Below are 27,201 nucleotides of genomic sequence, written 5' to 3'. Positions count from 1 at the left end.
AGCGCATAGCTGGTCTCCAAGGCAATGGTAAAGATCAAATCTCCTCATCAAGGCAAATTATGAGAACAGCACATTAAGGTTTTCCTTTGGTATTTTAATCCAGTCTCCTTGGAGCTTTTCTTCCTGTAAAGTGACAAATGTCACTTGTTTTCGAAAAGATTATCCTTAGTTTGTCAGAGATGGATCTCTTAACGAAGAGCGGGGCTCATTCGGACATCTTGACAAAGTCTTTGTGAGAAGTGAGGTAGGGCCTGTCTTGCAGGAGTGGAGTCATGGCTCCCACATGGATCACATCTGTACTTAGCAGGGTACATGCTCCAAACCACTGGGAGGGGTCAGAGGCATGGCTTGCCCTTCAATAGCATGACAAACAGTGTTCGCGTAGGCAGATGTGCTAAATACACTGTAACAAAGCACATTTAAATCAAGTTACATTAATTATTTTCTAGTAGGTAATGCTTTTGCTCAGGACACTAGAAAAGGCTTCTGAAAAATACTTATCCGTACCTAAGAAGGCAAGAAAAATCTAGAGGAATTGATTTGACAGATGAGTAACCTCAGGGATAGGAGGAAAGACAGCTCATGCTGAGAGTGCAGAGCCTTAACGGGTTTGGAAATCTGTTCCTTTGTGTCCCGTGTCACTCGTGTATCCCTCAGATGCATGCACAACTCCTCTAAACATTCCCCATAGCACTGGTAATATTTTCCTCCATCACAGGCATGCTGCAAGGATTAATTCCTTTGTGTTTGTTTCAAACACACAGAAATGGAGGAGGAGCTCCACAGATTGCCTATAGCGAGGTGGCATACTGCTCCCCAGGGAGGTGGCTGTTGCTGGGTGCAGTGTTGCTGGTGGGACATGCGTTGCAAAAGCCAAAACAAGCAATATTCTAATAATTCTAAAATTCTAAATATTCTAAAAATAATTGTAATAATTTAGAAGCCACGAGTCCAGCTTATGAAACGATGATAGTTTAAAAAATAAAAAAAAAAAAAAAAAAAAAAACAACCCAAAAATCAAAAAGACCCTTGACTAGCGTGTTTTCTCTCTGTTTAATGAAACTTCATGGTATGCAGGGATGATGTTTTCTTTATGTCCTTTAACTATGAGAGTTAGAAACAAATTTTTTTTTTTTTTAAATGAAAGCTAAGATGCCCGCAAGTTTTCATGCATCTAGGTAGTGGGGACTTTGAGAACCAAACTACATGTCATGAGACTCAGGCTGAAGCTGCAGGAGCAGCCAGTTTTGGAATATTCTAGAACAGCAGAACAAGATTTCCATTGCCAGTTGACTGTGGGGGTTAGAGATACATGAGGCGCCAAACCTTAATCCCTGTTAGAGCCCTGACAACACTGATCTTATGTAAAAAGCCTAAAAATCTTTATTGCAGTTCCATGTGTTGCTGAGACCAGAAGCAGATCAGCAGGCTCTGAATGAGCCAGCAGAGTAAAAAGATTCAGTGAGGAAATTCATTCTATAGGGGTGCCTAATTTCTAAGTGTTTACAGCTCTGGTTAGTTATATTCTAATAATATAGTGTCCTGAATGTTTTGTGGTGGCAAGGGCTTAATAAATGTGATTATTAATCAAAGTTTAACAAGCAACAGCTTCAGACTTTATTCCCAGGAAAAAATGTGTTTCTGTATCCCAACTTATTAAATTAAGGTAATGCATTTGTGGCTGGATTTTTAGTATCTGTATCTGTATTTATCTATCTGTACATCTCATCTGGCTTCAATATCACTGAACTATAGAGATGATCAAAAGCAAAATGAGAATGCTGAAGCTAGGGTCTCATTTGAAATATTGCCTTTCCAGGCTGATATTTTTCCAGTCATTCTGCCAGCAGTCTCAGGTCTGCATCATCTATTTAAATTGTCATCTCATCTAAGTGCAAATCTTGGCCCAAGCCAAGGCCATCTGTTGTTGGGTAATAGTTGCAATTTATTCTGCCTCTGGTTGACATTCATGCTCATGGGCCAGATGCTGACTTGCAAGATTTGCTTTTATTCATTTTCAGTTTTATACCATGTGTTAATATCACAAACAGCATTTTAATTTTAGAATTTTTGTCTAGTGTTTAAAATTAGGGATGAGTAATAGCATCACACACTCCTCTGGGATGCAATTGAGCATGCTTCGGAACAGGATAGGTCAGGAGAAAATATTTTACATTTTAGAAATGCATTCAAACAATGTTTCTAAGTGTCTAATTTCTTCCTAATCACTAATCTGTACACTCATTTATGTTGCATATAAATAATTAGGTATGAGAATGTTGTAGGTAGCTAAACTGCAGGCAAAATATTTATGGTACTCTGCAGCATACCTGCTGCTACCTTTGCCTTCAGTGTGGAATGAGGGTAATTATGAAACTTTGCAAGTTAGGACTGATTGTCAGAGAGACACTCCTGAGTATAAAAGATAAAGATTATTAGGGAGATGGATAAATTTCCCTAATTCCAGATTTTTAAAAATGGCTCTTTGTAGTAGAGATGGGCAGTATCCAACTTCCAGACAATCTGTGCATCTTGCACGTTAGCTCCTGGTACCAGGTTGAACTTACAGCTGACTGGCTTTTTATATGTCTGTCTTCTCCAAAATTGGTGTTGAAACACTGAGGAGCAACTCCAAAGCATGTTTGGATACACGAATGCAAATGGAAATTACTTCATTGTCTCACTATCTGCTGTGGGAGCAGAAGGCTCTCGGTCTTCCTTCTGACACTGTTCAGACTGCTCCAGTAAAACAGAGGAGTAGCAGGTGAATTGATACTTGAACGTACTACTTCGCTGTGTAGTTTTAGGAGACATTTCAGAGTCTGGAAACTAAGGGGGAGTTAATTTTAATGTCTCGGGTAGCAGAACAGCTTCATTGAAAATGGTTCCCTGTGCAGCTTGTTTCAGATCCAGTGAGTTGATCTTGTCAGGTTGTATTTGGAGGGATTGCTAGTAACAGTGCATGTAACAGTGCTAGTAACATGTATGATAGGTATCAAAGTTTTTATCATACCAGTTTCTGTCTCTAACAGGATTCTGTGTGGCTGAGCAGGATGTGTTTGGGCCTGCCATGATTTCTGTAAAATAAGGTCACTTCATTAGGTTAGATTGAATTATAATGTTGGCGTTTTATATATCTGGTTTTCTTCTTATATTCCTTTGATTTTGAGTGAGTGTGATCTAGAAAACAATACTCCTTTTGTTTCTCTGAGTTAGGGAGAGAAGACTGTCTGGGTGGGATTCATTTAATACAGCTGCAGGTGTTTGGATGTTGGTTGACCAGTCTGAACTAGACCTCATTCTCATGATATTCACTGGAGAGCAGCAGGCTTCTCTGGAGCTCCTGTCATCTCCAATGCTATCTTAGTGTAGAGCGAAATACCTGCTGGAGTTGTCCACTTCAATTGACAGATCTACCAGAAAATGACTTGGTGTTTTTGTTTTAAGCCAGAATTCTGAGGAAGGAGAGCAGTTAGTGGCGAACTGCTCATTTTGTCTTTGCAGCTCTTGAAACATCATTCACAGAAGTCTAAAATTAGTTGCGATTAAATCTAACTCCTGGTATTTAAAAAAAAAATGGCTTCTAGGTGAGGCAGAACTAAGAAAAGTGAATTTTACATCTCATTTTCAATGCAAGGTTTAGAATAAAGTATTGTTTTCCAGCAGATCAGTTTGGTGGAATCTGAACCTGCCCAGCAGTATTAGTGCATAGTTTGGCTGTGTTGTAGTCATGGAATTGAAATTTGTTAACTGCAGAGTCAGTCTGAGCCAAGTCTTTGAATTTAACCATGATGGAGGAGATGCAGAGCTTGTAAAGGCCAAGTCTGAGGTGTTTGCACTGCCTCTAGTTACCATAGGACTCTTATGAGACATTGGTACTACCAGTGTCTGTCCTGTGGACTGCAAAAAGAGAATCATTGGATCATCGAAATGGGTGGAGAAAACCTCTGGTGGTGCCTAGCCCAGCCTTCTTCTTGAAGTGGAACTGTTGCTGATAGTAGATAAGAGTAGACATGGCTTTGTATAGCTGGGTCTTGGAAACCTCCAAGATCCCCTAGCTCTCTGCTGACCTGTTCCAGGATTGCACCATGCTCTGGGTGAAAAACTGTTTCTGAATGTCCAACCTGAACCTCCCATGGTGCAGCCAAGAAGGTAATGATACAGGAGGTAATCTGAGGAATTTTCCTTATTTTGTTGCTATCCAGAAAATTGGCATTTCTGTAATGACACTGCTGTTTATTTCTATAGAGGTACTCTGATTGTAAAGTCTTTGTGATAGTTCTTAATACATTTTATACATACAGTGAATAAAGGTGCCATTGTAAGCAAAACTAAGCCAGCATCAATTCATGTACCAATCTTCAGATATGTTAGCAAAAATTAGTAGTCACTTGTAATAATTCACCAGTGATCACCTATGCAGTACTTGTGTTTTGCTAGGTAATGATGCTGTAGACTCTCAGAAGCACTGAAAAAGAAAACCAGGATAAGCATTTTTTAAGTGATGTTAAAAATAGTCATCAAATCATGACAAGGACATTGTTACAAAATGTGGTTTTAATGGACATCTTATCTTTGGCCTGTTCCCTTGGGAACATTGAATTTCAAGAACAGTTTTTCTGTGAAGTTGATTGTCTTACTGAGTGTTGTCTTAATCTCAGTGGTTCAAAAATGAAATGGGAATTACATATGTAGTCTGAGAATTATACCAGAGTGGTTTTATAATTTTGGTACCAAGATGTTTTTAATTACAGTCATTTATTGAAGTAATGTTTTCTTCTCATGGTCAGTCATTTGGGTTTTTTGGGGAATTCTCTGGTGGGAAAAAAAGAGAGTGATATTTCTGCAATATATCTACAGAATATCTTAATATATTTAACACTTAACTTTGTGTGTAACTCAGTTCCCTGAATCTTAGACATAACAATGTAGTGTTTAGATATTAAAATGGGGAAAATACAGATACCCTGACATTAAGAAGTTAACAGCTGTGTCCTGAAGGAAGTCTAATTCAGTCTGCCAAAAAGATAACCTTGGCCAAAAGCATAGGGCATTTGCGTGTCTGTTCTTACCCTTAACCAGGGAGCCAAAGAGCTGCTTGAAAAGTTTCTGAGTGCCAGGTTTGTAAAATATTGTGGGAGTTTTACAAATGGGAAAGCATGAAATGAGAGCATCAAATTGTTTCTGCTTTTTAACCGTGTGAGATAGATGTCTGGATCTTGAAAAGTGAAAGGCGGACGTTTGGATCTGGTTTTAGGACAGTTGCAAAAACTTCTTAACGAGTTGGTCACCACGCGTGTGACATGGTGGCACCTGCTGGCTTTTGTTCTTCTCAGAGACACTGGGAGTGAACTTAGCATTGCTGGGACTGGGAGAGGGGCAAACACAAGGGCTGGGAAAATAAACCTTTCCATTAATTCTCTGGGGCCTGTATAAGGTACTTAGTGATTGGCAGGTTTTTGTTTCACTTAGAGCCTGAGTTAGAAATTTAAAGTCAATTTGTCAATTATATAAACACAGTCTTTTGTTTCTAATTACTAAGAGAGAGCAAATATGCTTCCCTGACAATGCCCCCTGTGTACTGAGATGGTGCAGTGAAGCAAGCTTCTGTCAGGGAAGCTAAGCTTTGAAAGGCATGGGAAGCTTCCCTCAGCCTTAGCGGTCTTTCTTTGGTCCATCAGGATCAGCATAGTACAACAGTATGGGAGATGCCTGGACTGGCACTTTATGTTCTGTTACTTCTGTTGATAAGGGAGGAACCATGTTTTCCCAGGCTGCAAGTTGAGCAATTTGAGTTCAGCAACAGCAAAAAAACTGAATAAAGGCTGCATTTTTCCTTGCAGGTCAGGTCCATATCTAGAGCATCTCCTGCAGATGTGGCTTCCACTGCTAAAACCCAGGGTAGTTAGTTTGATCACTGCTGTCTTACAGCAGCACCCAGCCACCTCGCAGTTGAGATAAGCTACTAAAGCACAGCTTTGCCATCAAACTTCCCCGGTAGGTTTTGTCAGCAGAGCTCATATTTCACACCCCATCACAACCCTGACTGATACAGTCCTGCTGCATGAGGCATGTGGTGTAGAGCTTGACATAGATATAGCAAGATGACATTTATATATAAAGCAGACAGCACTGCAAGTAAAGTCTCCAATTCAGCAAAGCCCTTAACCACATGTTTAAATATCATTGAAGTCAAGTTAAATTACTTTAATCATATACATAAGTACTCTGTTGAACGAGGGCCTAATAGTAGTTTCCATCTCTTTCCACATGATCAAGGCTTTTTCATATTCTGCTGCATGCGATAGGGATTTCTTCTTGGTTACACAGCATGAGCAATTGCTGTGACTTTTGGAAGACTCCCTCAAAAATTTGAATTTGCTAAGCTGTCGTAAATAGTTTTATGTGGAATGCCTGTAAGACAGAATGGAAAGGAATTTTCCCAGCTCTGTACTTCCAGGGTAGATTTAACACATCTTTTCCCCTATTTTCCAGGACCACCTGTTATTGCCAGCCACCACACATAACAAGACCAGAAGACCAAAGATGTCTATAGTGTTGCCAGCTGTAAACATCAATGGTAAGTCCAAAACATGAAAGAGAACGATAGGAGAATAATTTCAAAGGGATGTGCCTGACTTGTACGTGGAAACCAAACTTAGACCAAATGTCTGTTGTTGAAAAAGAAGCCAGACTGGTCATTACTGGGCCTTAGTTGCCAGGGTCCCTGCTGGTGCTGGGGTGCTGGCAAATCACCAGTGCCTGATCACCGAGACTGTAACAAGAGGCTGCGTGGCTTGGCCAGCAGTTCTGCAGTATCTCATTCTAGCTCCTTCAAGGACAGGGGTGGTGCCATCCAGTCCCGATGATTTATACAGAGCTGATTAATGGTTACTTGAGTGTGATCTAGCTTCTCTAACTTGGTAGCTACAAAGATCCCACCGAGTGTGGAGACTGTCCTCGTCCTCATTTGGGTTCCTCCTACGCCTGCTTAGCAGGGCAAATTCCTTGGCCTTACTGGTTTGTTAGGATGCTGACTGCCTTCCGTCAGCTTTCTCAGCTGTTTACCACTCTGTTATACAACACTCAGTGTGAGTGGGACCTCTCAGCACTGCATGGTCAGGATTAATAATAATCATGTTACAGTGCTGCAGGACAGCAGAGAAAACAGCTTTGCACCAGGGGCACAGGCCTATTAGCAAACAGGAATGTTCTTGATCTGCGTCTTAGTCCCACATGAGAGACAGGACGTGAACTGTATAAATATATCATTAATTCATATGGTGAGGAACTGCCAAGTTAGGACATGTTTGGGGCACAGGGTCACTGTCACAGTTATTAAATGCATCATGAACCCTGTGACAGTATAAACTTTACTTTCTGAATATCTGTGAGCATAATGCTTTTTTAAAACTTATGTGTTTTACAGTACAAGTGAATCATAAACCCAAATGTTTTTGTTAAATTCAAGCATGCCAAAAACATTATCTGATGATGCAAATTTCCATAAACTAAGGAAAAAAAAATCAGCTCAGGCTTTCAACATTTTGATAATTACATTTTCCCATGCAGTACAGTAAGTCGAGTGTGATAATCTATAACCAGCTATCTTAGGGGAATTTTTATTAGATGTATCAGAATTATTTTTGGCATTTATCTGCCTGAAAATCCCTTTTCATGTCCGTTACAAAGATCCTTTTCTGGCTGAGCTGAATTATCACATGCAAATGGGCGCTTTATCACTTGAAGAACAAACACTATATCTAAATTACAAAGTATTTCTTCTTAACCTGTTACTGAGTCTTGTTTTACTTGAAATAACTTTTCAGTTGGTGGGGTAAATATAATTTGGAAAATACACATCAGAATCCAGTGACAAATCTTATCCTTCATTAATAGTGAAACATTGTGAAATTATAGTTACTTGAGTTCTTTGGGATTTTTCTTCAGAACATCAGCATCATCCAGGAAATAAAAAAAATGTCTAGGGATTTGGGCAGAGATGTTGAAACAGATGAGACACAAGCATAGCATTAAGTAAACAAGAGCATCAAATGCTGCTTCCTCTGTGACACTCAGCCAGATATTAGGAAAAAAGATTACAAGATACACAAGAGCCAGTAGGTAACTTGGCTTGATTTTTAATTTAATTATTGGTAGGTTACCTGGAGGAGATGATTCCCTAAAAATTTCTGCCTGGAGAAGAACCCACTTCTCTTCTGTGAGAACATTGCTCCTGCACCCTATTCTGCCTCTATGGGGACTGAGCATGTCCTGAACAAGCATCTGGAAGTTAGCTGACAACAAAGCTTTCCTCCCAGCTGTCTTCTGTTCTTTTAAGCCCACCTTAATTCTTTGTCCACCTGCAGAGAACTGGCTGCTAGAAGGGGCTGGGTCTCCCTGGGGGGAATTGGCAAAACTTTCAGTGAAAGAACTTGTCCCCTCCTGCCTTTTCTCATGCCTCAGCCAGATCTCTGTGGAAGAAGGGAAACCTTTCCCACTGCCACTTACTTGCCTTTCCTTTTTACTGCCACAACCCTGGCAGAGGAGATGAAGGGAATGCAAGTGAAGTGGCCTTTGCTTTGAAACTTTTTCAGAACTTCTTCACGTGCTTTCTTCTGCAGGATCTTTATTTGTCTGTGTACTAAAGTTTACCCATGACACAGTTTCCAAACGTGAAACCGCTTGCAGTTCAGTTGAGAACCCTTTGAACTGCTTGGACGGTCTTTTCCCAGCAGGACCGTCATCCTTTTCTGAATGCACTTCGATTGCTTGAGTGCCTTCTGAGCTCTGCTAGAGACTGCCTTTAGCTGGCTTGAGGCATTCCCACCACCTGCTGCAGGGACAGAGAACAGGTACAGACAAAGATTAGGAAGTAAGATGAGTTCAGTCACTGTCCTACGTGACTCTGCATGGAGGTTAATGACATGGTTCTGCAAGATTGATCTGGCAGTTTTCATCAGTGTACAAAGCAGAATCAAGTTTATAGTTTGAAGAGTTTTTCTTGGAGGGAAGACTTGGGGTAAATCTGGCCAGTGGCAATGCTAGTACTTTGCAGCTAATGGCAAATCTCAACAGAAAATTTTGTAGTAGATTGGTGCGTGTATGTGCGCGTGTCTGCATTCAGTACAATGGAATTTTAGGAGAACGATATTGTACAAAGCAATAACAGTACATTACTCGTTTTCAAGATAAAAACTTGATAAAAACTATTCAGTTGTTGAATGTTGGAAAAGAGTAAAAATGGCCATTATCTTGTAACTTTCTCCTGTGTGCTCCTTCTCCTGGTCAACCTGAATTGCCCATGCCCCTCTGCAAGCCTGAGGATAAACCAGCAAAGTCCGCACTGAGGGCTTCTGTGCAGGTGCACAGAAATATGTTTAATTATTTAGATATGCTTAATATGTTAATGTATGTTAAATATGTTTAAGCATTTTTTTGGAAGTATAGCAACTTGTTACATGTTGGTACATGTTAATCCCTCCCCTCTTACCCTCTTACCAATTCCTTCTCCCCCACCCTGTTCTAAGCCCCTTTCCAAGCTTGCTGGGCCACCCCTCAATTCACAGCCAGCACTTCCTGTCAGCTCCTCCATTTCTGCCTCCCTAAATGCTCTTGCACCCCTTTACCATTCTCCCATTTCCCTGCTGGCTGCTGTCCCTCAGTACAGCTCTCTCCTTGGCCCCTACAGCCAGCCGTGCCCACGTTTTGACCTGCCTCTGCCCAATGACAAAGCCCCACCATTTGCAGACACAAGTAGTACTCACAGAAAATTTGATGGGACCTAAGGACCTTAGGGTTGGTAAGCCTGGAGGGAAAAATGCAGAACTTGTTAGTCTTAGACCCACTGTACATAGTTTTGGGGGCACCATTGGTGTGGCTTTATTGAGAAGTTATTCCAAGAAGAAATATCTTGTAGTTTCTCATGGGAATGAAAGCCAACTGCAGTTTACAGTTAAACTCCAGCTTTTGTTTTTAAGCAAGTCATGTTTGTTATGCTGGATTGAAGCTATTATTTTAGAAATCTAACTATGCACTTGAGACCAGTTAAGTCTCCAGTAGATTTCATTCCTAAAGTTGCTCTTATTGTAATTCAGAGTCTTGTTGGCTCATTACACCAATTCCAAATTGACATATAGGCAGTGCCTTTCTTGAAGTTTAAATGAAAACATCTGCCATTAGCCGTGTATTTACTTAACTGCTGTAAAAAATGCAGTGGGTTATAACATTGATCTTTGGATCAAAATAATCTATAGAATACAGCATAGCGAAGCCACTCTTCCTACCCCAAGCACAAGCCTTTTGTCTCTGCAGGATGCCTGCAGCTCTGCAGTGCAGCACACACCACCAGTAGTCCTCTCCTTGCAGCACACAAAAGTGAGAACATATGTACAGTCATTCAGTGTAGGAGATAGTATTCAATGTTTAGCCCAAGAAGCCACTTTCATTAATGCATTTCTCCCTAGGATTAGGTTAGATACTCTCACAGCTTGCACTTTCTCTTGGTAGGAGCAGCTGTAAAAGTCTGTGCAGGTGTGTACTCACCATGAGTACTAGTGGTCTTAGCAGCAGCACAAACACCAAAAAGGCCTTTTTTATTCTTAGGATCCCTGTGCAAAACAGTTCCCCATACATGAAAGTCCTTCCATCATCTGCTCTCTCTAAATTGAGGGTTGGTGTCTGCACTCTGGGCCAAAAAAAAGTGAGAGACCTGATGGGAAAGCCGCTGGTAGATCCGAGGCTCATTTTCTGGGAATTGGCAGCCGTGACAGAGAGAGTTTTGAATTTTATACAAATATTCTGGATAGGTCCTTAGTCTAATGTCACACAATGGGACTTCTCTTCGGTCTGCCTTTGAGATGGTTTTTTGTGTGCCTGACTCCCTACAACTTGCATGTTCCTGGTTCTTAAGGAATCCTGGTCTCTTAAGGGTTGTTCTTTTCATGAAACACAACAGCAAAACAGTCTCCTAAAAGGCAGAAATTTATTGTGAATGGGATGGCGAGTTTTGCAAAGTCTGTGTGCTCTGTTGTGTTGTCCAGCTTCTGATCGCTGCCACTTGCCTCAGCCTTCTTTCCTAGCATCCATCATCATACTGATGTAACAGACTTCAAAAGTGCTCTGAAATAATACACATTCTAATTAAAATGGTCAATAACAAATCTAGTGGTAAGGCTTGTTGATCAAAACTGGAGGGATTTCTTCCATCAAGCAGCATGATTATTTGCATGCAGCTACAAAGAACGTTCTTTCAACTGACAGCCACGTGCAAAAGCCACTCACAGATGTCCAAGGCTGGTAGCAAACTGTCTGTGAAAAATCCATAAGGCAAACAGAACCCACACAGGCTGAGAAGGAAAATAAAAACAAAAGCTCTTTGGGAAGTGACAATGTTCTGTAAGTTCCCATGTCTTGGGGTTGAATAAATAAAGTCTCCAACTTCCTCTGCCTTTCGGGGTCAAGCAAACAAAAGATGCTCCTTCCATCTTTCGGAGCAAGAAGCAGAATTCCCAGTCAGTCATCGAATGAGGAAGGTCTAAAACAATACATACCACTTACCACTTACGGCAGCTGACTTCCCTGAAGGTTGCTGCTTAACGTTTTGGGTAGCCTTCTCTCTCACTTTGAATAGCTTCAGAACGGTTTCCAGGAGGCTAATGGCCCCAGCTATCTCTAGCTGTTGTTGGTTCATTCTTCTCTTCATGTTAGAAGCCAAATCTTAGTCCCTGTGGCTCCCTCTCACAGCTGCTGTCCTTGGCCCCACGCCGAGAAGCTCATGCCACTTCAGCAGGTACAGAGGACTCCTCTCTTGGCTTCACAAGCACGATCTGTAGAGATACTTCTCTCATTGTTTCTGCTTTTTATCTCTGGATTTAGCAGAAGTTGCTGAGAACTCAGCACAGCCTTACAAGCTATAGAATATGAGCGTAAGGCTCTGGAAGTTGTGTATGTAGGATTACAACCTATCTGTGAGATGAAAGAAGGGTGGCTGCTAAGGTTTTTTAAGAAGGTCACTGAGAATGCTTCAAAGCATCAAGACCTCTAAACCAGGATGTAAGAAAATATACCTGAGAATGTCTCCATGCTGTAAGTCTACAGGCCATTTTGAAAATGCCACCCTTCTGCTTCTTGAGCTGCCAGTTGAGGAATAAAAGTACTTTGGTGAAGCCTGACCAGGGAAAAATCAGGGCCATGGTTAGCTCTCAGTTAGACCTCACTGCAATAGCTGATTACTGAGCCTGGACTGAGAAACAGGGAGAGTCTGCCGTCTCCTGTGTGCAGTCGTGGACAAGCATCATGTTGCGTTACTGTGGTTCTGCTATAATGAGGATGATTTGCTAATGTCACAGATGTACTTCAGCTCTTATGCTCATGTAAAGCTGCGCTGTAGAGGTCACGATTCAAATTGTGGCAGAACAGATTTTATCAAGGAATTTTAACCATGAATTTTACCCATACTGTAAGATGTTGCTATTCTCACTCTTGTTCTCTTTTCAAAGTGATATAAAAGCACAGTTTATCAAAACAGAATAACCGCCCCAAACTTTCCTGCATTTCTTTGAACATCAGAATTGATCATTGCCTGGATTCGACATTAAATAGAAGTTTTCAACAGATTTGGTTGTCTTTGAGAGATTTTGCTCTTCCCAACCATTGTCTGTTGATATATGTTGTCTTTGACAGGAAGGAGAAGATTAAATTATTCAAAAAAGTATGAAAGAAATCATTCAAGAATCTGCACACAAAAATAATGGAATCTGTGTCACTTGAGTTCATGTTTATTTAGTTAGACAGGAAACGATCAAGAAATGAAATCATAAAGGCTTATTCCTCAGTGACTTTTCATAATGAGCTGTTTACCTAAATTGCTAAATGAGTAACCAATTTTTATGTAGTCAAAAGAACAGGAAGATTATTTCAGAGGATCTTCTGTGCCTTTTTGCTCCTTTGTTAATGTGAAAAAGACTATCTCTTGGGTTTTGTGTGATAGAGCAGGCCAAGCCCCAGTGTGACTGGTCTTCCCTGTATAGGCAGCATAAATGCTACAGATGGCATTTTCTTGGGAACACACTGTTCACGAAGGGGGTAGAGAATGAGTCATAAATTCATTGGACTTCGTACTTAGTATTTCCAACGCCAGTGTCGAGTTATTACACCAGATTGTTTTTTCCATATAAAAGGCACACTTGTATAAAATCCACAAAGTAGAAGAAAAAAGACACCCATGGCATTAGCTGCCAGTGTGGATGCCAGTTTGGAGTTGCAGAAGGAGCCAATTTCTGTTTAGAACTGAATGAGTATGCGTGTTGCTGCAGAGACCCTATCTTCTAGGTGTTCGTTAACCCTGGATGCTGATACTGCCATGTAGGTATGCTCTCCCACCAAGCTTCACAGAGAGCACTGTGCAGAGAGCTGCGCTGCAAAGCAAAGAGAAAATTTTCATGGCGATCTGCGAGATTACCGTCGCCATCTCGGCTACAGTGAACTGTGTTTGTGCAGCACATCGTAATTCTAGCCTCAAGTCCAGCTGATCTGCCTTAATACATGTTCAAATGTTGTAAATTCAAGATTACATAATTCCTCCTAGTGTTAAATTATAGGTGGCAAACACAGTTTTATGTTTGTGATACACAGGCCAACTCTGATTACTGGTAGTTCTTTATTTCTACAGTGATCTGAAACATAATTATCCATAATGAGCTCACCCTGTAAAAACATAAAAAACTGCAACAGAGCTGGTAGAGGAGGTTCACATTTATGAGTTCTGTCTTGAGAACATCGCTGGAGTAAACCTAGAGATTAGTAAAAACACAGCAGTCCAAGACAGTCCTTTTCAGTGTTTGGATTGCGGTCTCTAAGGAGACTGCTGCCAGCGGGGCCAGGAAGCCTTTGCCTTCTTCTCATATGCAGGTCTAGTCCTCCACGCTGCAGCTTTCCTTGCCCACTTTGTCCAGTCCACCTTACCTCTGGCGCTTCCTGGTGTGCTTCCTGGGTGTCCTCCAGGCTTGATCCTTTGTAGCAGGGTTGCTGTAGGAAAGCGCTTGAAAAATACGTCCTGAGCATCTGAAGAACATTTTCAATTTCAGTCATCCGCTACTTCATTGTAAATCATCTGCCTCCATCCTGTCCTACTCTGTAGTAGCCCCAGGTGAAAAGACTATGGCATATCCCAGTACAGCACAAATACCTTCTGGGTAAATGTGGATGAAGAAATGATTGCCAGCCCAAGCTGCCCCTCACCATGAGGAAGGAGGCACCTCTGTTTCAGAGCAGGATTCATACATTAATGCTGTAAATCTCCTGTTGCTGTAGCTGGGAAACAGGAATCTTTGAAATGGACGTCTCACTTTTGTTAGTGTGCCATGTTCAGATAGGCACTCTGCAAGCATGCGTATACGATTTTTTTTTTAATTAACTGGCAAATGCGTTGAATCAGAGAAGCTCACATGGAGGAAAGTGCTCGCCCCACGCAGACAGAAGCTTCACAGAGATGGTGTTAAAAATACTCTTCTATGAGCAAGAGCTGATCACAGTATCTAAATAAATGAGGTAATTTTATGTATCCAAGTGAGACAGGTGGAAAATTCAGCTCACTCTTTGGATACCATCCAACCTATAAAGACATTTCAACCGTAAGTGAATACAGGTTCACACCAGCCTTCTCTCTTAAATCAGTGAGATGCTAACACTAGGATACAAATGATATTGGGTGATAGAGAAGGTGCATGTCAATGAAAAAGTGATGCTGCCTCTTGAAAAAAAAAAAAGAGGTCAAATAGTTAAATTAATTTTATCAGTAAGTGCCTACAAACTGAAATGATGAAGTACATACTACAGTTCAAAGGTAAGAGCTAAATAAGAACAGGAAAACATATTAAAAGAAAAACCAATAGGGTAAAATGCTGGCAAATGGCATGAAGATTGATTAAAGATTAAAAGCTCAGTGTGAAAGTCTTTAAAAGGGCCCTAAAAAATCCAACAGGCTTAAGCAACACATTAAAGTAGATTCATAGAAGTAAGAAGATATCTTTTAAACGATAGACATTGTAGCCAAATGAGGGAATAGAAAAAAGAGCATGATTTCTGGCAGACTAAATGTCAAACCATAAGAAGTCGAGCCAGAAGAAGATATTGAGGAACAGTGTGCCTGAGGCATAAAAAAATAATAAAAACATTTTTCAGAGGACGCCTGCCAGGGAATCTCTAGTGCCTGTAGAGGACCAAGATGTAAAAGAGCACTTAAAGTTGAAGTCAGCACTGTTGAAGGAAAGAGCAAAAAGTTCTTGTGCTGGTGTTAACCACTGAGGTTAAATATGGAGGATAAATATGAGGATAATTAAATAATTATCAGGAGAATGGCAAGTAACAAATGAGGCAAACTTTTTTAAAATGGCCTCAGGAACTGTAAAAATCAAGTCTCACTTTCGCACAAGCTGGGTGAACCTGTGAGAGTTGAGCATGCCTGGGGACATACGATAGGTTGGGAAGAGCTAGCACAGCTTCTGCAGAGGAAAGTCCTACCTTAGTGCTCCATCACAGGCCTCAGAGAGCTAGTGAGTGTGAGGATAAGGGTGGTCTCTTCAGCACAATAACATACCTGAGTGTTCAAAAAACTTGGAAAAAAGTAGTTCTTCAGAAACTGCTAAAAGAAAGCAAGTTTTTGTGAGGCAAGAGGGAAGGCTCACTTGTGGATTGGAATCTCCCTAAAAGCTGTAAATGAAAGGTGGAAACAGATGGTCACATTTTGCAATGAAGAGGATGTTAGCAGTAGACTCCCACACAGGTCTGTGCTGGGGTCACTGCCCCTGCATCTCCAGGCGCAGGCTGGAAGATCTGGGGAAGGAGTGAAATTCTGTTCAGCAGGTGAAACTTGGTCTGAAAAATGCAGAAGAATTTACGTGGGAAAAATGTTCCTGACCAAACATATAGGGGCAGATGACGGAGCTGTTACTTCTCGGAGGAGCCACTGCACATCCTTCCCCGACATGTCAGCTTAGGCAAGGAAGAAAAGCAATATAATTTTTTTAGAGAGGGAGTAGAAAACAAGGCATGAACCATCTTTACAGCCTTACTGAATCCCCATCTTCAGTACTCTGCATTTTTGGTCATAGTTGTTTATAGATATATGAAACAATGAAAGATGCAGGAGAAAAAGCAACAAGAATGAACATTAAGTGTAACAGCTTCCCTACCCCAGCGACTATTGAATTTGACAGCAATGGCTGAGGGAACCCCCTGAATGGTGTAGATAAGGTTTCTGGGAAGCAGTTACTTACTATTTCATATATCACAAAAAGTACACGCTTGCCCTGACTTTTGCTTCTGCTACAGGTCACTGTTAGAGGCAGAAGCACAGGTTGGATGGGACTTTGCTGCCAGGACTTTGCTCTCCTGCCTGTGCAGAACAGCTGTCCTTAGGCAGTACCAAGGCTAGAAAAGGAGAGTGGCCAGTCCACCAGCATAGCAGGGAAAGGAGGAGCTTGCTAGCATTTAAAACCAAAGGTAGCATTGGGCCAGAAAGGTTTTCCAGCTCTAACAGCATCTGTAGGGTGCTAGACCCATGGTGGGGACCAAAGGGAACATGCCCATGCCTCCCAGTCCCTCCCTGCTGCACTAAGAGGGAGCAGTCCCCTACGTGCTGTCCTGGGACAAGCCCTCCAGCCCTTGTTCTTGAAAGAAGCCCCTACTGGAATGCCTTTTTAGGCTACTCTCCTGTGTACAGTTATTTGTCTTGTAAGTGGGTATGTCGGGATTTGCAGGCTCTGTGGGGAGTTTGTTTATACTACTTGCTTATACTTTTTGTGCCTCCCAAGCAGGCATGGGATGGTTCTGCCTAGCAGAGTTGCTCTCTCTTCAGCCTCTGTCCTTCACCCTCTGAAAGAGCTTTCCGTGCAGCAGAACTGCTTTGCCCCTTGTCTTTGTTTCCTCTTCTTTTTTTTCTCTTGTCATTAGCATTGCCACAGCTGGTTAGGTTTCAAATACGGCCATCCTGCAGCAATGATATCCTGCCAACAACACACATAAGCACAGCCAGTGCTGTCAAAAATGTCTCAGTATTTCCAAGAAATACTGTACCTGAGGGAGCTTTAAATGATGTGCCTGGGAGGGTCAAACACTGGTAGTTCTGATCTTCTCTTCTTGCGATGGCCATTGGCTCCTTCTCCAAAACAACAAGAGCAATCACAGTAGATCCACACTGGGCCCTCTCCTCTGTAGCTCATGCTCTTTCTCTTAGAGGGAAGTGACTGCGGCATGAAAGAAGATTGGAAGGGGAGGTGGGAGATCAGGTGGGAAATGGTCCCTGGGAAGAGCCAACTTTCCTTCCTCTCCCTGGGACCTCCCAGTCTGGACCAGGTACTGTAAAGCACGTCTGGCACAGATCTGCCACTGACCACGTTGCCCACAGGCGCTGGCCTTTTCCAAAAATCACATAGTGGTGTAAGCTAAGGGCATGTTGTGCTCCTCATCCACAGCCAGTGCCGATCTCTCCTGTGGCTCCGTTATTTACTTAGGAGGCCACAGAGAACTTATTTCCTCCAGTTTTCTTGCTTATCCCTTGTGCCTGTATATATCCCCCTCGGATAGCCCCTGGCACCAGTGCTTCAGCATGGGAAGAGACCCTGCCTCCATGCTGTCAGCACGTGGCTCGTCAAAGTGACTTCGATTATGTGGATCCAGTGTTTCTGACCATGGCCCCTGTTCCTGTATGCATATAGACCCAGCAGCCTGGCTCGCTGTTTGAGAGGTGCTAGGAGACCTGGAGAACTGAAATGCCCAGGATCTCGCTTAACCTGTGTCAGGGACTGGGGACAGCTGAGTCCACAGAGGTGAGACCATTGCAACTGTTTTGTTTGGAAATACTTCCAAGCAGGAATTTGCTTTTAAAAAGAGAAGTTATTTGGGTCACAATGTAACTTTCTCCCTTGCCTCAAATAATCCTGTCTAACAAGCAAATCTGTAAATGTTTTAGGAACCCTGCTGCATTGTTGCAGTGAGTGTATTTTTAGTCTTTGTAGCTGTTACAGTAACACTGCTTCATTTATATACTTATTTGGTAGTGTATACCAACCCTTCAGATGGAAACATTGTCCAGATGTGCTGGGTAGGACAGTCGGGGCTGTTCCGTGGTGATGAGATGGAAGATTGCAGAAGTGACAGAGCGGAGGAAGCCTCCTGAATTATGTCTGGAGACAGCTGCAGCCCTTCAACAGGCCAGCCCCAGAGCTGCGTGCAGCTGGTGCCCTCATCTTCTTCTGAAGCTTGCGCTTTCTGAACTCTGTGCTGCCGTAGACATAAGCTCTGTTTTGGGCCAGGGCAGGTTGCACTATAAATTGTTTGGGTAGTTTGGTACTAAATCATTATTTAAACCAAACTTTAGCATCATCAGCTTGGTGCAGCTAGCACAAAGCAACCAGGTACTGGAACACTTCTGGTGGCTCTTTGAAAGCTGCCTGGATTCCTGCCAGCGTGATAGATGGGGCTGCAGAAGGGGCTCCAAGTGTAAATTAACACTGATATTGACTGTCTTTGGAATCTGGTGTGGCGGAGCAAGCTTTCTCATTAGAAGGAAATGTGGAAAGTATAAAGGGTGTGAGTAGCTGTTCAGCAAAGATGGTTTTAAAAGATTTGGCGGTTTTGTATCACCTTATGCAGAGGTAATTCCCTGGCACCTAACTTTGACATCAACTAAACTGGTTTCATGGATAGCAAATTCACTCTATGCTGTTGTACATGAAGAGGGGATGATTCTCTAGCCTTGCTGACAAAGACAGGTAGTTAAAGTAAAGATGGGGCGAGTGATTTCCCTTCCTGTATATTACCAGCAGAAGCAAGGACATGTAGTCCAGATCTATGTGGTCGACACTGGCTTAACTGCATATTCAGTGAGCACAGTGTGGGAGTAGAGCCGGGCAGGTTCTGACCACTTTTACAAGTCACCTACTAAGAAACCAGCCAGTAGGTACATGGGTTATCTACTGCAAAGGCAATTGGGGCCTTAGAGAAGAGTCTTAGGATTGAGGGATGTCAAATCAGTGGCCCAGGCCCTGAATTATACGGTATTGGTCTCACAGAGTATTTTTTGGGTAGTCCACTGTGGGACTGCCGGGGTAAGGTGAAATTCGTGGTTGATTTGGTGGAACAAGGCTCTATCAATGTACCTAAGGCATGAGCACATCTTCAGAAAGCTGCAAAGGTCTTCCATGGTGGTTGGTTACAGCCGTGAAACACTTCACAAGGTCAGGTGGTATTTCAGGGGAGCTCTGTTGCAGCCTCTCTGCAAGTAGTGCAGTTTTCAAGACAAGCATTTTCCTGCAGCAAAGCTTTGGCAGGAGGGTTGCATGTAAGTGGGAAAGGGTAAATTACCAGAATAACTTGTTCCTGTCCTATGACTGCATCCATAGGGCCAAACAGCCTGCTGACATGTATAGAGTTTGAGTCTAGAGAGGCAATTCATGTCACCATTTGTTCTGACTTACTGCAGAACAGACACTAAGATTTTCATTGCCTGCCTCTCAAGCCCTCTGCCTGTCTTCTGCCTTTCTCTAAGACAGCGTCTCTTATAGAAGTAGATGCTTGATCTCAAAGATGGACATTTGAACATTCAACTGATGGATACATGTCAGTACTACTCAGGGGAGAAGGAGGACTTTGGTTTTATGGTCTTTCTAATAAGCCAGTTTGGAAAATCTAGTACTTCAAATAAGAAGACAATCTTCCATCATCTTTGGTAATTTGTAACAGTAGTTATTACCCTCAGCCTTATTTGCTAAACGATTTTGGTTTGGACTGCTGACTTCAGCTTTCATCGGTTAGGTCTTGCAACATGTTTGTTTTTAAGAGGAGCTGCCATAAACCCTGGAGAGCAGCACTGGGGAATTAGATTTCTGTTCCCTAGACCAAGCTCGTGCTGGGAGTTTGGTACAGTCCGCGAGAGCCAGCGAGCCTCTTTGAGAAGGTGCAGTCAGAGAACAGCAATACTTGGCACAACTACCTTTGCTGTTAATTTGAAATAGTATATCATCTGAAGCATGGCTTTTAAACCTGTTAACAAATAATTAAGTGCAACACAGCCTTTTGGCCTGGGAAGGATAGCTTCTTAAGCCTGAGTCCGTATGAATGGCTGTATGTTCTGAACTTCAAAGAGGAGCAATAAATTTATTTATAAATCCAAACACCTCTACAGGAGATCCGTTCCTGTGTTTTCGCTTGTGTAATCCCGCAAAAGATCAGTCATAGGTAATTCAACACAATAAACTTTAGAAATAATTTAGTGTCGGTGTTGCTCTGGGCTATTAAGCAGCCCCATGTAACACAGGTTGGCAACGCTGACCTTCCAGCCCACAGACAAGCAGCGGCAGCAGGCAGCAACTTTGAGCCGTCGGTCCTGCCTCCACAGACACCCCTGCCCGTGTCCGTCTCCCTGCAGAGGGCTGTGAGGCGCGATGGGTGCGTGCTCAGGCAGCGCAGTACACGGCTGACCTGAGCGTTGAGAGAAAGCACTGGGTACATACACTGATCCCTCCAGGGATCAGCCACACGCAACTGCCAAGCTCAACGCTCATCGTGGCCTCTCTAGAAAACCCGCCTTGTGCTCCATTGGTGTCTGCCTGGTGTTGGTACTGCTGGACGGCCCCATGGAAAGGGAAGGAAAGAAGCCCTGACCGGGCTATTTTTAAAAGGTCTGATGCGGGAATCACAAGGCAAAATTGTTGGCCTGTTCTGTGGTTGAGGTCAGACCACAGGGTCTGCTGGAGAACCCACAGCTCTACTCCAGATCTTGCCCGCTTGCTGGCAAGAGATTAAGAATAGCACAGATGAAAATGTCCAACTACATAGCCATTGGATTTAAACTGACCGTCAAGGAAACGTGGCACAGCGGTGTTCTCGCAGCCATCTGAAGCGTGGGTGCTGGCTGGCTGTGGCAAACATCAGCTCAAATCTCACTGAAAGGGCTTCGCCCAAGTTGCGCTGCCTTGTCTTTGTCAGGAGCAAAGAGCAGACCGACAGTCGTCACAACTCAGTTGACGTATGTTGGCTTCTTTGTGGACCTGGGCTCTGTAATGATGGGTTGCAGTCTACCCTGAGGGGCTTCAGTCCTGAATAGGCACCTGCAGCTCACAGAAGGGCAGGGCTAGAGGGATCACCACGCCTGTGCCTGTGCCGAGGGAGGGTCAGGTGCCCCGGGTCTTGTCTGACAGGCGGTCATCCAGCCTTTCCTTAAAAACTGCCAGGCATGAAGACCCTCTGGTCTCCCAAGGTAGCTTCATCCAGGGCTTATATTTCATTATCATTAGAAACTTGGTCAAAGATAAATCTGTTTCTCTTGAAATCAACCTGATCATTTCTAGTCCTGTTGTGCTGTTGGCTTATGCACAGTGATCCTCTGCAGTCCTCAAGCTTTTTCTGCAGTGCTTCTGCCTGGCCCCATTTTGTAGTCGTGTTTTCCAGTTCTCCTGAGCGTTGTACTTCGCTCTGGCCTTGGTTTAAATGTATCCTGAAGATTTTGGACAGCTTCTCTCTTTTATCGAAACTGCAGTCTAATCCAATACTCCAAGGTGGTTGAAATTTCTCCAGTTTAGCATCTTCCAAAAATCGTATAAATATGCTCTCTATTCCTCATCCAGATCGTGAAACAGTTTAATGGCATCAAGCTCAGGATGGAGTCATGTGGAATCATTTTTGCAATGCCTGCCCCTTTGACAGTGAGCTAGTCTTTCCAAACATCGGGTTGCGCCGGCTGCATTCAGGTCACGTTTGCCTGTTGTTTTGCTGAGAGCATCACATGGGCTGACACAGAGCACCAGCCCCTCCACCCTCTGGGCTGGGGTGGACCGGGCAGGGCTCTCCGACGGTGGCCGGGCGTCCCAGGGCTGGCACGGCTTTCAGATTGCTCCTTTGAACACAGCTGGTCCAGGCACCCAGCAGCATCACCGAGCAGCAACTGCTGTCTCTGCGGAAAATCCCACCTCCTGTTCTTCGTCATTTTGGTGCTAGCGGTAATGAGAAAGGCTGCTAGAAATGTCTGTAGTGGGAATTGAGCCATTCCCGCTACTGTCTTCATCCCTGTGAGACGAGACCCTTTGCAGAGGCTTCCTACAGCAGCTCTTCATCGACAGTGCCTTCAACCCAAAAGGGGAAAGAATGAGATACCTGGCTTTAAACCCAAGTGTCACTCCTGTGCTAATTGACATGCACAGGGCAGGATTCAGGCACTTTGCGAATGTCTGAGTTGGGTGTGTGTCCCCTCCGTGCCTGCTGGCCAGAGAGGCTTGTTGTGAGCGTGATTCCTCCCAGCTATCTCAGCCGTGGTGGGCTCAGAAGACACAGCACCTCTTGCACAGGGTAGCAGAGCTGTGGCTTACTTAATTGCGGTCCACTTCTTAGTTGTGGGGGGAGCCTGTGTCAGCAGTGGGGGAAGCGGGATCCTGGCTGGCTGAGATGGGCTGATCTGGTTCCCATGCTCCCTGCTGCCACCCACGCAGTGCAGCTGCCTCCCTCGCATGGGCTGCTTGCTGGGATTGCTCTTGTCTGTGTTGTGCAATGCCAGGGACCCTAATGATAGCCCGCTGTGCTGGCTGCTGCGGGCAGACGCGGGAAAGTCTTACTGCCTTACCGAGAGGTTTTCCTGGCCCTGGCCACCGTCCCATCCCACCTCACCCACTCGTGGCTTTGGAGCACATTTTTCTCACATAGCGAGTGTCCTATCGGGCTGTTGTCTGCAACATGAGAGCTGAGGAGTTGTATTTTCAGCTTGCTGTGTCACAGGGAGCCGATCTGTTCCCATTTGCTCTCTCCAGCCCAAAGGCCAGGCTCTTACCCCGCCCCAGCTTCTTCTTGCACCCCCAGCTGCCCCGTGCAGCCCCTATCCTGAGCAGCACCACAGCCCAGCCCTCTCTGCTGTCCGGTCCTGAGCCTGTTGGGTGAGGACCAAGAGCACATCCAAAGGAGTGACCTGCAGGCATGGCCTCAAAAAGGATCCCAACTGGACACAGCACCCGAAGCTATGGCAGGGCTTTATCAGCAGCACCGCAGCCGGGAGGGACGAGGCCCTTGTTGGGGTGTTTGGATCAGCAGCACAGAGACATGCACAGCTGCTCCTGGCCTCGGTCACTCGGTGGCACATACGGAGCTTTTTCCATTTCATTTCTGCAGGTGGAAGCTTTGATTTCCCTTGCAGGCTCTCAGCCCCCTTAGCAAGGGTTTGCTCCTGCTTTTCATTACTATACCAGACAAGCTTGATCTAATGGCTTCTACAGGTGGCGTGGGGTACAAGAGGGTCCGGCTGCAGTTGTCAGCTGTCATCCAGAGTCAGAGTTAATCCAGGAAAACAGTAAAAATTAGTAACGTATATTGCATTCCTCCAATCCATACGCTTTCCATTAGGTGATCTTCCATCTTCCTTAGCACAGAAAGAAAACCCTGCCGATGGCAGTCAGTGTTTCTGACTCTGAAAGGCAAGGATTGCTCGTGCCTGGAAATCCGATCTCAGCTCTCGCATTCCTGGACACACTGTCTATGCAGGGAATAGTCTCCCACCTTTAAATCCAGGCAGCAGATGCTGGCCATGTGCATAGCCTCTGCCTGCAAGCCCAGGAGCTTCTGTGGCAGCAGACGTGCCCAGCCTGGGGCTGCGCTGGGGTGGTGCAGCCTGGCATGCCCTTGCGCTGGGGTCCCATGTGCTGGCCTGGGGCTCCCCGTGTCTGGAGGCCTCTCAAGGGTAATGTCCTTGTCCAATGTCACACCACAATGTCATGCAAGTACAACAGCCAGGTCAGCACGGTAATGAGGTACTGTTAATTATTTCGAGAGATAGCATTTTGACCTTTTTTATTAATAATCTGGTGAAGAAATTCCTCTAGATCCTCAGTGTCAAGAGGATTACAGTATTCTTAAACCAATAAAAAAGAAAGGGAAACATTCAGCTTTCTTAAATAAGGCCTATCTTCAATCACCCCTACGCTTTAGTGGCTCAAGAACAACAGTTCGGTAATAAATGTTATACAAGGCAAGCTCTATCGGTAATTATGTGCAGATGAAGAAGTGGAAAAGAAAAGACTGAGTTACATTAATTCTAGGTGTGACTGCACATGCTAAGCGTGGCCTGGGCCCTTTGAGGTGTCACGGGCAGGCTGGGGCTGCGCTGTGTGAGATGGAGCTCCATGTGTGGAGCTGCAAAAAGGAAGGGGTCCCCCCTCCAGCTCCTGCTCCAGAAAAAAAAAAAAGGTCCAGAAAGCTCTGCTTTTGGTGGCATTAGTTCACTAGCTTGCAGGGCTAACTGACTTTTTTTTTTCCCTCTCTTTTGCAGAGAATGTGATCAATGGGCAGGACTATGAGGTAATGATGCAGATCGATTGCGAAGTGATGGACACCAGGATCCTCCACATCAAAAGTTCATCTGTCCCTCCGTACCTCCGAGAGCAGCGCAGAAATCACACCAACACCTTCTACAGCGCGTCTCCCTCCGTCCCGGAGACACCCCATGCCCTGAGAGCTATTGTCAAATCCCTGCAGTAGCTCCTGTGGCATAGCTGCACGGCCCATGCACCCGTCATGCAGCAGGTCCTGCTGCCAGACTGAGCCCCTTCGCTGGCAGGTCCCTGGGGCTCCTGGCACATTCCCCATAAGTGGGCAGACCCCACTTAGCCCATTCCTGTGCCTGACCCTACCCAACGGCTGCATCCTGCCCAAGGATTATGCAGCTCAGCTGGCCCCTCGCCAGGGACAGTTCTGGGGGACCCACACAGCGTGCGATGCCCGGTGCCAGAGGTGGGGGTGATGCATGCTGCTGCAGTCCAGGTGTCAGCATCAGCAGCTGGTGCCTGGGCCTGGCACCAGAGGGGCACGGGCCAGCCTTGCTACTTATGCACTGTCCAAAATTGGGCCGGGGGGGGGGTTGTCCCTGTTAAACTGTCTCCTGAGGTGGAGTGCTGAGTGCTGGGGGTCCTGCCCAGAGACACTGCTGCGGAAGCCCATGCTTGAGATCAGGCTTTCCCCCCAGTGCACTTGAGGCAGCAGGAGGCAGCAGTATCCGTCTCCCAGCTGCAGGTGCAGGGAGCCACAGCCCTGCACCCCACCCCAGCCCTGGCGCTGCGTCCCAGGAGCAGGAGCATCCCTCCTCTGCCACAGTGGCTGTGCTGGGCCTGGCCGGACAGTCCCGCTCCGGGTCACCCCTGTGCCCGTCCACACACCTGCCCCAAATCCCTGCCCATGCAGCCTCCTTGCCGGGAAGCACTGGGCTACTGCCCAGGGTTGCAGTGGTGCCGCGGGGCAGCCCAGCCCCAGCCCCCCGTCGGGGTGGTGGGAACCAGCACTTACAGCCAAAGCACTACAAGCAGAACGACCCCCACTGCCGCGAAGCGTGGCTCCGCTCCCGGAGGTCACCCTGCTGGGGAGTCCCTGGGTTGGACCCCACGAGCGGGGCGCCTGGGTGGTACAGGGCCTGGGCTGCCCTCCCAGGCAGTGTGTGTGTACACATGCGCGCCCCCCCCACACACGCACCCCCAGACCCCCCACCTGCGTGCACGCTGCTGCTGTCTTCCCCAGCCCGTGTGGCCACATGGCAAAAAGACTGGGGCTTGGCCCAAGGGTGGTGATTTAGTGCATGCAGCACATGCATTTCTAAAGATTGTACCACTGATGTTCTTTTTTTTCCCCCCCCCGCCCCATTTTTTTGTTTGGGTTTTGGTTTTTGGTTTTTGGTTGGGGTTTTTCTTTTCTTTTTTTTTTTTTTTTAATGATATTTAATGCTTTTCACAGCTAACAGCCTATGGAGCAGCACTGGCCCTGCCGGGGCAGAAGAGCTGCTTCAGTTCAGTGGGACACAGCCACAGCACCTTCCTCCTGAAACACAGACACACACAGAGATACGCACACACTCACACCCACACCCCCGCCTCTGCCTTGCCAGCACTGACAGCCGCCCGTCACGCAGCAGGGGAGCATGCCCTTGCTGCCGAGCACTGAGCTACCGGACAGGGCTCTTGCTCAGTCAACTGCTGCCATTACAAAGCCTGCTGCAGAGCTCTATTAACTGGTCCTAAGGTTGTCAGCCAAGCCCTGGGCCGGAGCTGGGCCGAGGGGCTCCAGCGCACGGTGCACTGCAGTGCTCAGCTGGGATGAGACGCCAGCAGAGCATCAGCCTTTCGTAATGACTTCAGCATGTTACATTATTTTTTTTTCCCCTTTGCAGTTAGCACAGAAGATGCTGGGCTTCAGTTTGCCTGCCAACCGCCTTTCCTTCATTGTCTGAACCGCTGACTGACTGATGTGGTTTTTTTATTATTATTGTTATTATTATTTGTGTGTGTGGCTGTTCGGAAATAAAGGTTGATCCTGCAGCAAGACAAACAGCTCGGAAGAGGTGAGGAGGAGGGTGAAGAGCAATACACCCCTGTAAAGTATGTGCCTTGCAACACTATGGAAAAGCTTTGCCCTTTGCCACGTAGTCAGCGCGAGCTGCACAGGCCCCCCGTCCCCTCGGTGCTCGCACTGCTGGGAAGCAGCCGGGCTCGGTGAGGGGTTTGGCTGTGCTCCTTGCACCAGTTCTGTTTTCCTGGCCCCGGCCCCACCTGAGTGTGGGCCAGCTCACACAATAGTCAAAAATAAAAACCCCGGCAGTGCCCCAGCCAGAGGCACGCAGCTCCCCCGCAGCCCCGGGCAGGGGCGGCCGGCTGCTCTGGGGGGTGTTTGCTGCAGGGGAGCTGGGGAGGGGGCACGGCGGCGGTGGCTGAGCTTAGCGTCAGGCCGGCGCGTTGGAGAGGGCTGCTGCTGGGGGCCGGGGACGGCTGCAGCACCGTAGCCTCAGCCAGCACCCGTGGGCTCCGGTGGTGGGCAGCACCTCTCATCCTGTGTAGTTCTGTTATCTGTGTCCCTAGCACTGAAGGCAATAAAATGGTTCTTTTATTTATTACTATTATTATTATTATTTTGCTTGTTAACACTGTTTTACTGAAGTAAATGACTAGAAGGCCAGCACCATCTGTGCTGTCTTGGGCTGCAGCGTGGCTGTGCTCGGCCCAGCACTGGCACTGCCCGAGGCACATGCACCCAGAGACCACCGCCCACCCCGCTCCTGCACCAGCCCCCCATGAGCTACTCACCCACAGCCTGGGGAAGAGGCGGCCATGGGGGTCTCACCGCCGTCTCCGGTGACCCGAGGGCAACTGCAGGCACAACAGAGCCAAGCTCTTCTCAGCGCTG

At 45.5% G+C, this 27,201-nt stretch overlaps 1 protein-coding gene across 2 annotated transcripts in view; it reads left to right on the top strand.

Moving 5' to 3' along the window:
- ATF6 (activating transcription factor 6) overlaps window positions 1-26,914 on the top strand; it is an 86,087-nt gene extending 59,173 nt beyond the window's left edge. For both annotated transcript variants that reach the window (XM_075508130.1, XM_075508129.1), the window contains exons 15-16: window positions 6,496-6,580; window positions 24,308-26,914. In XM_075508130.1, coding sequence (XP_075364245.1) covers window positions 6,496-6,580; window positions 24,308-24,516 — 294 coding nt within the window. In that variant the 3' untranslated portion in view covers window positions 24,517-26,914. The remainder of the gene's footprint in view (window positions 1-6,495; window positions 6,581-24,307) is intronic.
- The last annotated feature ends 287 nt before the right edge of the window (window positions 26,915-27,201 follow it).

Source organism: Mycteria americana, chromosome 7 (assembly GCF_035582795.1).
Source record: "Mycteria americana isolate JAX WOST 10 ecotype Jacksonville Zoo and Gardens chromosome 7, USCA_MyAme_1.0, whole genome shotgun sequence".
Lineage (NCBI taxonomy): Eukaryota > Metazoa > Chordata > Aves > Ciconiiformes > Ciconiidae > Mycteria > Mycteria americana.
The sequence above is the reverse complement of the archived record's forward strand: the minus strand, read 5'-3'. Positions and strand labels throughout refer to the sequence as shown.